General features: G+C 50.9%; 1 protein-coding gene across 2 annotated transcripts in view; it reads left to right on the forward strand.

The window, feature by feature from the left end:
- Window positions 1-287: 287 nt before the first annotated feature.
- CUNH10orf90 (chromosome unknown C10orf90 homolog) overlaps window positions 288-10,623 on the forward strand; it is a 181,023-nt gene continuing 170,687 nt past the window's right edge. For both annotated transcript variants that reach the window (XM_025047552.1, XM_025047553.1), the window contains exon 1: window positions 288-530. In XM_025047552.1, the coding sequence (XP_024903320.1) occupies window positions 288-530 (243 nt within the window). The remainder of the gene's footprint in view (window positions 531-10,623) is intronic.

Here is a 10,623-nt window from a genome sequence, read left to right on the forward strand (position 1 = left end):
GACGGTGAGTGGTCGGAGGACACAGGCGGAAGCTCTGCAGGCGGATGGCCAGCAGCAAGGAGTCTTTACATGGCGCGTGAAGGTCACCTTCCCAGTTCCACCTACCCGTCCTGCATACTTTGCAGCTGGGGTACGGGAACAAGGGACTCTGCAGCCGGAAAACCCCGGGAGAGGTCGGAGCCGGGGCGCTCCCCGAGCCTCCCCACCACCGCACTCGATACCTGGACTAAACAAAGAAAATCGTGTCTGCCAGACTCGTGAGCCGAAGTCACAAGACCGCGAGTATCATGCAGCAGCCTGGAATTCCTACAGAACCCCGTCGGGACGGGCGTGCCACCCGCCACGCGGGAGTGGCCGTGCACCCCCCGACCTTCCAGATCAGAACGTTCAGTACCGAGTTGAAAAACCACGTGATGGTCATGGATTTCGTGAAGAGGAACTGGTTTCCGTCCCAGAGAAGAGCCAAAGTTTGTGTCGTCCATATGTACCAAGGCCTGAAGACAGCCGAGCAGACGGCCAGCCGATACGAGGTACGTGGGTACCGGGGCAGGGCGGAGGGTGTCGGCCGGCAGTTCATTCACATGGTCGCTCTAGAGTGACAAGTTCGTCATCTGTTTTAGTTTCCCCCAGGGGTTCAGAAAAGACTCTCTCTGGTCGCTTTATTTCAGTTTTCGAAATACGGGCAAACATTTATTAGTGCTCCGAAGAGCTGGATAATTTGCAGCCGCATGTAGGAACTGCAGTACATTTCTGTGAGTTAAATAGACTTCGTGCTGTAAATTTCCAGTCATCTGTCTTTCAAAACAAATTCCGATTTGTTTCTTGATGTGTCAGGCAGGGGACTAGCTCTGACTGGCCTCGATCGAGTTAAAATAGAATGATTTATGTTAGGCTAGTCGAATGGCCTTTTATTTTTTGAGGGCGAGCTCAGGTTTTCAAGCAGAGACTACTTTTGTGGGGGAAAAGGATAACTTCAGGGCTTTAGAATGTCAAAGTGAAGTAAACAAATTACTCAGAAACATTTGCATTTTGTAACTAGTACAAGCCACAAGCAGTTATCAGAAAGTAAACACACGTGAAATCTGATCATCTCTTCATTGTACATGGAATAAATTATGAATGACATTGTAATCGACTCCTATATGGCTCACTAACCCATCCTTTTGGATAAAGGCAACATGCGAGTTGCTGATGTTTTATGAAAAGGTGACCTTTCCGAACACGAACACCATTATGAGGAGAGGCTCCCTGAATGCTGGCATTCCCCACACTGGCTTCCTTATTCCAGAGCAACACAGAACCTGTTCTACAGGGTTCAAGGCAGGCTTCTTCCAGCTCCAGCCCTGGGGGTGTGAATTTCCGCGTTCACAACAGAGAGAGAAAGGCCACGAAAATAATGGTGTTCATTAAATTCAGTAATAGTTGTTCATTAGTTCATTGCCCAATCAACCAGAGCAAAAGGTATGCAATTAGAATATAAGTGAAGGAAACCAGAGATGTTATTATTCACAGGGAATTAATAGGATGGGGACAGAATTTTATCATCGCATCATTTTCATCGAGGTTATTTTTCAGTCCTCCAGAGAGAGGAAAACTCGTTGAATTACATCCTCTTGCATTCCACGAAGGGTGCACTTCCGTTTTAAACCCTAACTGGCAGAGAGCAGCTCTTGTACCCTTGTTTTTTCTTTCCTTCTTTTTTTTCATGCATGAAACTTCGTTTATTTCCAAAGCAACATCGGAGAGAACAGGGTGGAAAAGGGCATCTTTGCGGGAGATGCCCTTCAAGTCTACTGACGGTCACAGCGACGACTTGTGTGTCATCTTCTCCCGGCAGTTACCGGTGACAAGCAACAGTAGGGGTTGTGAGCCTGCTGCCCAAATGTCACCGGAAGTCTGAAGACCTCTGTCACAATGAGTCTGAGACCCATCCCACAACAACCAGACTGGTCATCTGGATGGTCCTCGCTGGGACCTGAGACTTGGTCCAGGCAGGGCCGGCTGCGTCTGCTCGGGGCAGGTCAAGTTCAAAACCATCGGATGGGATCCGCGCTCCCTATCCCTCTCCTTTCGTAGCAAGCATTTCGGACTTTAAAATATTCCACATCTGTCGAACGGTGCAGATGGTTCCCCCTAGGGCTCGCCAGCACCATTTAGATTAGTAAACCCAGGAAAAAAGGCAACTTTCTCGCTCAATTTCCAAGCTGAACTGATGAGCGAGCCCAATTAACGGCCCATGGGTCCTGTTAGACGTGGCCCAGTGACCCCTTCTCTCCTGAAGGCTCTGAGGCCAGTGGTTAACCTGCCGGGGCTTTGCCCATCAGGTACTCGATGGGGCGAGAAATGAGCAAGGTCGCCAGTGCGAACCAGAAGCCCAGGGGTGCTCGATGAAAGCAGCCGGCTGGTTCTTCAGTGAAAGTGAGTTTGGGAAATTTTGTTTCCATAAAGTCTTCATGAATCTCAAGCTCTGCTCGTGAGACCTACACGTCTGCCTGAGTGGAGTTCAAGGTCCAAGACTGGCATTTTTCTAACACTGTGGTGTTGGTCCTGAGCTGTTAGCATGTGGAGAAGAAGCCACTTCTCATCTGAGACAAGCAGTGACCCAGCCTCACCCTGGCTCAGGGCGGGTCCAGCCGCATGCGTCCCTTCACTCACACTAATAGGAGAGGTGAGCTGACCTGTCGTGCTGGAAGGTAGCTAGGACTGGGGGCCAATGGTGGTAAAGGTGCTGCAGATTCTGTTTGCAAAGCCTCGATCCCCACTGCCTTTGAAGTGCCTCCAATTGTTAAAATCAGTATGCTGAGGGCCCTTCTCCCCCTGCATGCACATCCGATAAATTTCAGACATCGAAATAGCCGTAACTGGGCAATGAGATGGACCTGGATTTCAGTTCTGGCTACAGCCGACCCTGCAAGCGCGGCCAGATTCTGAGATGCCTAGGAGAGCACGGACGGTTTCGCTGGCGCCGGGAAGGGAAATCGTGGGGGATTCAGAGCCGGGCTCGCACCTCCCGGGGTCTGATCGTGAGTGGGCGCCTCCCGGTTGACTGGGGGCCTTTCCGATGCTAGGCACAGGCTGGGGCGCGCAGCCGAGCCCCGCCCGTCCACCTCCCAACAGCTGACAGTTTCTAACACATTTATTTCATCATGAGAGGAGCCAGGGAAAGCTTCTGCGTTTGGTATCTGCTATTCGGCCATGCCTCTCAAGAGTTCACAGAGCTTCTGTCATTTTCATCATTTTTCTTTCTTTCTTTCTTTCTTTTTTTTTTTTTTTTTTTGTATTTAGCTAGTGGTGCTCAGTTCTGGCTGAATATAAGAATCGTGGCAAACCTTTATTTTTTAAATTATGTTGAATGCACAAAAAATGTCACATATTTAATCGGTACACCCCGACGGGTCTGGACGTATACACACAGCCGTGACGCCACCAGCGCAGTCAGCGTTCCAGACCTCCGATCGTCACCGCCCCTCAGCCCTTCCTAGTGCTCCTCGGGGGGCTGTGCTTCTGTCTGGTTTTGGTGGGAAGAACGTCCGGCACGAGATCTAGCCTCTGTGTGTATTTTAAGGTGCACAGCGCCATCTCGTACGGCCGGGTCCTGGAGGGGCCTCAGCCCGCATAACCGAGGCTTTGTCCCATCGAGCCACAGCCCCCACGTCCCCACCTCCCTGCCCCCGGCAGCCACGGTGCTCTGCTCTGCTTCTGTGAGTGCGGCTGGTCTGGATACCTCGCCTAAGTGGCATCATGCATTTGTCTTTATTTCACTTAGCATAATGTCCTCTGCTTTCATCCGTCTTGTCACAAATGAAAGGACTTCCTCCTCTTTAAGGCTGAATAATATTTCACTGTCTGTAAAAATTACATTTTCTTTGTTTGTTTAGTTGTCCATCTGTCGATGGGTGTTTGGGTTGTTTCCTCGTGGTGAACTTTTAAAAACCACACATGCCCAGAGCCCAGCCAAGGCCACTGTGACCCAGAGTGGCTGTTGGGTGTCATTCCTTTAATGAGCCTTGAACTTCCTTTGGGCTGAAGCTGTCACTTGAAAAGTTTGATCCCTCTGAGACTTTTCAGAAGACTTTGGGGCAGTGGTTCTCACTCAGGGGTGATTTTACCCCCAGGGGATATTTGGGACTATCTGGAGGGATTTTGGTTGTGACGCTCAGGGAAGATGCTACTGGTACCTGCTGGGCGGAGGCCAGGGATGCTGCTTAATAGTCTCCAGTGCCCCAGACCGCCCTCTGCCCCCAACAGCACAGAATCGGCCAGCCCGAAATGTCCATGTGTGGAGGCTGAAAATCCCCGATCCAGGGCTGGTTGCCCCCACTCTTGGGGTGTGACCCTCTACTTAAAGCTGCTTATACATGAGACCTTTGCCCAGGGCCAGCGGGAATCTGAACTGTTCCCAGCTCTGGGTGGGGTCCTGGGAGTGTCCCACTGACTCTCCTGGCTTCAGGCAGTTTTCCTCTCAAGCTCGGGCAGATCGGTGTTCAGCCGGGGCTCGGGGCGGACCCGGCAGGTTGCCAGGACTCTGCGTCCTCTCGTCTCCGGCGTTTGGCCCTGCAAACGCCCGCTGCCTCAGCCTCTCCGAACCCTGACCTCTGCCTTCTCTACTCAGGGAGACCTGGGCTCTCTCCCGTGTCCCCTTCCTGGTATGCAGCCTGGAAACTGCTATCCAGTGGGGACAAGCGCAGGGTTCACGTGGCTCATGTCCTTCCCCTCCGGGCTCACAGCCCTGCATTGCTTCTTGTCCATAATCTGCAAACAATAGCTTCACAGCTTTTGTCTGGCTACTTCATGGGACCACAAGTAGGGGGTTGTGATGTCCCCCCGGGGTCGAGAAACACCACTCTGGGCTTTGATGAGCGTTTTTCCAGTGCTTGGAGTGAGCCTTAAATCATATGAAAGAAAAGCACTCAAATGTTACGTTGCTCGGGCTTCAAGGTAACTTTATTTAGGGAATAAAGAAGTCACTGGGGCCAAACGCGAGGTAAAATAAGGTCCCTTTTCTTCTTGAAGTTATCAGACGTGCAGTACGACGTACCTGTTCCCAAACCGAGCACAAGAGATTGAGCCAGATCCCGGCCGCAGTTTTCTTCCCGAAGTCTTGGCCACCAAGCGATGCTTTTCCTGGAGGTGCTGGCTGTGCCGTGAAGGCGCCGAGCCCTCCAGGGCGCGGGGGGCTGAGAAAAGGCCATTTTACAAAGGACGATAAAATTTTCAATTCGCTTTGCCACTCAGCAAACAGGTCAGGAGCCCCTGCTCGTGCCTGGGACCTGCCTCGTGCCTGGGACTCCTCCTAGAAGCCTCGGCCACTCACCTGCATTGACAAGGGCTGCAGGCGTCCGGCCGCGTGCAGGCCGAGGGAAATACAGGGACGAAAGATGAAATAACGCTTGGGCGTCCATGCCGTCAGCTCACGGTGCTTTTCCGGCCCTTCCCTGCGCCGGCCGATGCCAGGCTGGCTGTCGTGGGGCCAGCTCTGGCGAGGTGCAGGGGCCAGAGGCACGGAATTCATTCTGTGGCCTCAGGTCTCCCAGCTGGTCACTGGGGTCTCCGAGTTCACCGCACTGTGACTTATTATAAGTCGCATGTGAATTGATCCAGAATGTTTGCAGCCGAGTTTCATGAGATCGAGCTGGCATCATTTCAGCCAGCTCCTGTCAGGAAATCGGGTCGAGGGACGATGTCCTCATTGCAACCCAACCAAGGGCGGGGAGAGGATAGGTAGCAGGTGGTGGTGTGACTAAGAGCTCACTGAGTGACCTTGGAGAGTCTCTTGACCTCTTGGAGCCTTCCTGTCCTCATCTGTGTTCATCATATCTACCCTGTAGGGTCGTTGGGAAGATTAGGAACATAATCTATACAAAGGGCTGAGCCACTGGCCGGGCATCGAGGCAGCGTTCCATAAAAGTCACTTGTCACTGGTGTTCAAGTTCCGATATGCATCTTTCTGCCATGTCCAACCCTGCCACAGAGCCACGGCCAGAGGACTTGGTCCCCCGGGCCCAGGATAATTGTGACCAGTGCTTTAAGGACACTGCCCCTGTGCAAGCAGTCCTGACTAAATTAGGACGAACACTCCTTCCCCTCCTCCCTCACACTCAAAGTGCCAAGCGACAGGGACTTATGACCCTTTGTGCTCTCGGGGTAATCTCCATTCTCCAAGAAGCTCAGAGATCGGTCACCAAATCGGCCCCGAACGGAATGCAGAGTTTTCACTGAGCCCAGCCTGTCCCGTCGTCAGCTGCAGATCCCACCTGCGACAAGAGACTGTTGACAATGTGAGCCCTTACACATCCGGACCCTGCCCAATAGAGACGGGGCAAAGGCGAGCACTGACGGGCATTGTCCATGTGAGGCGCACCCTCCGTGGGACCCCTACAAGGACCTAATGGGGTTTTAGCACCTCATAAAGCATCTAGTGGCCTCACACCTTGGTGTCCTGAAGAACCCTTGGGAGAGCTCTCTACGACGTATGCAGAGCCCTAGGCTCTGGGAAGGGCGGGGTCCAGAAATCTATGTTTTTAACGTGAGAACTATGTGGTTCTGATGCAGGCCTGGCACCCCGATCTGGAAGTTCCAGAGCAATATTTTCCAACCACATAAACCCAGGAGAAAAGGACACAGAAGCTCGAGCGAACTGCCTGAGCGAAGGAAGCTGGAGCGAGGGGCGCGGGGGTGGGGAGGGGACACGTGATCAGAGACGGCCGTGGCGAGGGCCGACCAGCGTGTGCGAGGAGTTGAGAGGCCGAGATGTCAGAAAAGGGACTGGCTTCTGAATTGCCTCATTGATCCTCCCCGCATCTGGAGGCCCGTGAGCCCGATTTTTCCAAAGAGAAAATCCTGTGAGGCCCGGACGGGTGACACAGGCTGCCCAGGGACACAGATGGAAGTGGCAGAGGGAGAGTCCTGCCTTGGTTATGTCCTACTCCGAGGCTGTGCTCCTGGCGTGGTGCTGGGGCAGCCGGCTGGGCAAGGAGCCTTTGTCCCAGTGCGACAGCTGGGACCACAGGGGACTGGAGAGCTGACATCCAGAATGAAGTGGTGAGAGACAGGAGCAGAGCCCCTCCCGCGTTCTCTCTCCTTCCGCTCCCCGTCCTTCCTCCTATGGCTTTCGCTAAGCACCGCCTCCTGGGTCCTAGGTCCCAGGTCCCATCTGTGTTCTCGTCACCCACTGTTTTCACTGTCCCAGGTTCTCTTTCTGCTCTAGTGGAGCCGATGGATCGAAGTAGACAGGTGCGGCTGGCTTGGTTAAGAAAATACGTATCAGGGACCTACTATGTGCCAGGAACTGTGCTAGGTGCAGAGGACACAGAGCTTTCTGTCCCTGCTTCTCTTTTTTTTTCTCATGGGGATCACGCTGTTTCAATGAGCGCCAAGTTGGGCTGTCTACAACAAGCCGCAGACCCAGAACACTCAGTAAGACTGCACAGGGAAGGAGACATCTGGGCGCGTTCTTCGTGGAAGAGTGGGAGGTTTTCAAGTCTAGCAGGGAGAGTGAGACATCTTAGGCAGAAGGAATGGCGGTTTCTGGATGGTGGCACGGGAGGGGAGAACCTAAATAGAACCCAGTAGTCTCTAGAATTGCAGTTGGAATTTGCAGGGCGTAGCTCCTGAGAGGAGGGAGCCAAGCAGAGAACGAGCTCTAGGAGTGCGGTCCAGGTTCCCTTGAACCTGTGCTGTGAAATGTCGCGAGGCCAAAGAACTGGCCAGGAAGGAACCGTTACCGGGGTGAGCTGCGAGGTGGACACTCCTCAGAGCTCACTAATGGTCACAGGTCATTCAAGTTCCCCAACCTCCAGAATGCAGAGACCTCACTAAACGTACGGTGAACGCGGTAGAGCTTCTAGAAGGCTCAGGACTTGGAAGAATGCTAAACTCTCCCTAGAGTAAAGGCTACTTTACAACATTTTAAAAAACGATTCTTGAAAGAATCAAGTTGTCCCACGAGCAGTTTGACTGACAGAATGAAGTTCAACATTTTTTAATAGACTACAACAAAATCCAGCAAGCAATAATATAAAATTAAAAATATCTGGCATCCAGACAAAGCTTACTAGACATTAGAAGTGTGAAGGTATGAGCTTACCCAGGAGAAATCACGGTTAATAGAAAGAGATCTGTAAATGACAGAGGTGATAACAGTAGCAAGGAAGGGTTTTTGAAAGAGCTATTAGAAAGTATTTTCCCTTTAAGTTCAAGAATTTAAGGGACTATATCACTGTAATGGGGAGAGAAGCAGTTGACATAAAAAATGAACCAAATTGAGCTTGTAGCAAAGAAAAAAAATGATACTACTTCAAATGGAAATTTTACTAGTTGGGATTCATAGGGAATTGGACGCTACCGAAGGAAAGAACAGTAAGAAAAGATGCTACTGAAGATTGCACGCGCGTGTGTGTGTGTGTGTGAGTGTGTGTGTGACACAGAGAGACGGAGACAGAGTGGGCATAGAGTACGAGTGACCTATTGGACAGCACGAATACCAAAAGGTCCAACACACGTATAATTACAGTTGCAGAAAGAGTGAGGAGTGGACGAGGGCAGAAAAAGCATTTAAAGATGTGATGGCTGAAACAGTTCTGGATTTAGTGGGACAAATGTCAAAGTACTGCCTGTCAGTGTACACATGGCAGAGGCCGGTTCGTGAGGACTGGCTCTGCCGTGTTAGGTAGCATACATCTCAGTGTTTCCCGCCACGGTGGGAATCTGCGCCCCTCAGTCTGAGGGTGATGTTTGTTCCTTCGTGACCATGCTGCGTAAGCTACCCGAGGCAGCTAGCTTCTTTCTTTATGACTGAGATGGCATCAGTTCAGTGCGGGATCGCAGATTGTCTCCGCTGGCAGACAGCATTTGTATTATCTTCCTATTGCTGTAAGACAGATTTTCACATGCTTAGGGTTTAAAACCACGCCTGTTTATCACCTCACAGTTCTGTAGTTTGGAATTCCCGAGGTGGGCCCTCTGCTTAGGGCTTCTCCCGGCTGGATCGAGGTTTCCGATGAGGCTCGGAGCATGCTGTGCGGTGTGTGCCAGCGGCCGAGTGGGGAGGTGGTGTTTAATGCGAGGGTTTCAGTTCCAGGGGTTGGGGGCGGCAAGAAGGCTCTGGACATGGATGGTGGGGATGGTTTCACAGCAGTGTGAATGTGCTTAATCTCACTGCATCGTACATTTAAAGTGGCAAATTGTGTTATGTATGTATATTTTACCACAATTAAAAAAACAAAAACAAAAACGAGGTGGCAACACTAACCCAAGCATGTGGCCCTTCTGAGGACAAGCCCCGTGCCTTGCACAGGCCTCACGTCCGAGCCCGTCCTGTGCTCACTCATGTTTATAGATGCCTCAGACCATTCTTTCATTTGATGCTGAGATCCTGAGGTCGGAGGTCATGTCTTATTTTGCTCATTAACTCTGTTTTTTGAACTGAAATTCTAAGCTAAATTGGAGCTTATGTGTGCTATATTAAAAAAAAAAGAGCCTTGCCCAGGTATAATTTACATATATTAATATTCACCTATTTTTGTAAATCTACAATTAATTTTGTCTTGACGAATGCGTACCGCCATGTAACCAGCACCAAATCACGGTGCAGGGTATTTCCACTGGCTCAGAAAGGTCCCTTGTACCCTTAGCACCCAATGCCCTCCCCCAGTCCAGCCCCGACCACAACTGATCTGTCACTTCAGGGTTGCCTGACCCCACATGCCCTCTTAACTGAAATCCTGCAGTATGTAGGTTTTTTGTGACCATAGTAGTTTCCTTGACAACTTTTGGCATCTTAATTAACTAGGTGACGTTCTATTGAGACCAGAGAGGAGGGAGGCCTTGGGCCCCGATGCAGATAACCCTGGGTTTTCATCCTGACTCTGCCGTTCATCAATCCTGACTTTGCATGAACGCTTACCGTCTGCAGCCCTCAGGTACTGTGCAAACTGGAGTTGATAACACCACCTTCATCCAGCACATTTGTGGGGATCGAGTGAAGTGGCCTATGAAGAGCACTCAGGCCGTGCTTGGCTCATTGTAGCAGCTCAGTAACACTTACGAGCTTATCCTATTATTATCGAGAGTAATGTTTCCTCACCTTCAGATGCGATTACAGTGGTCCTTTCCTTCGAGGGTTGCCATGGCGATGGCGTAATGCCTGGGAAGCACTTCGCATGCTGCCTGGACCTCCGTAAGCGCTCTGCAATGTAGCTGTGATTATTATTGTTCTGAAGCCATGAAGGGCCCTATTCTACTTTGCTCATTAAGTAAAAGTCATCACTTCTCATTCTGAGAAGGTGTGAAAATCAGGTATAAAAAGCGCCCGTTGCAGACTGCTTCCTGTCGGGGCGTGCGTGAATAAAAGGCTGTAAAAGCAACCGGCAGTGTCAGATAATAAGACCTTTTCCCCACGGGCCGGGGGAGAAGTCCATGTGAACAGGTGAACCAAAGCACAGGAAATACCTTCGGCTTTTTTTTTTTTTTTTTGGTCTCTATTCCTTTGAAAGAAGAAAAGCAACAGCAATTGAGTTGAAAGTTGTAAGGTCGAGTGGCTGATTGAATTCTCAAAACTTTCTGAGGTTTTCCAAAGTCATGGTAACTTCATTGTTTTCGATTAGGAAGCATTTCAAGCAGTTT

Source organism: Pteropus alecto, unplaced genomic scaffold, assembly GCF_000325575.1.
Source record: "Pteropus alecto unplaced genomic scaffold, ASM32557v1 scaffold74, whole genome shotgun sequence".
NCBI lineage: Eukaryota > Metazoa > Chordata > Mammalia > Chiroptera > Pteropodidae > Pteropus > Pteropus alecto.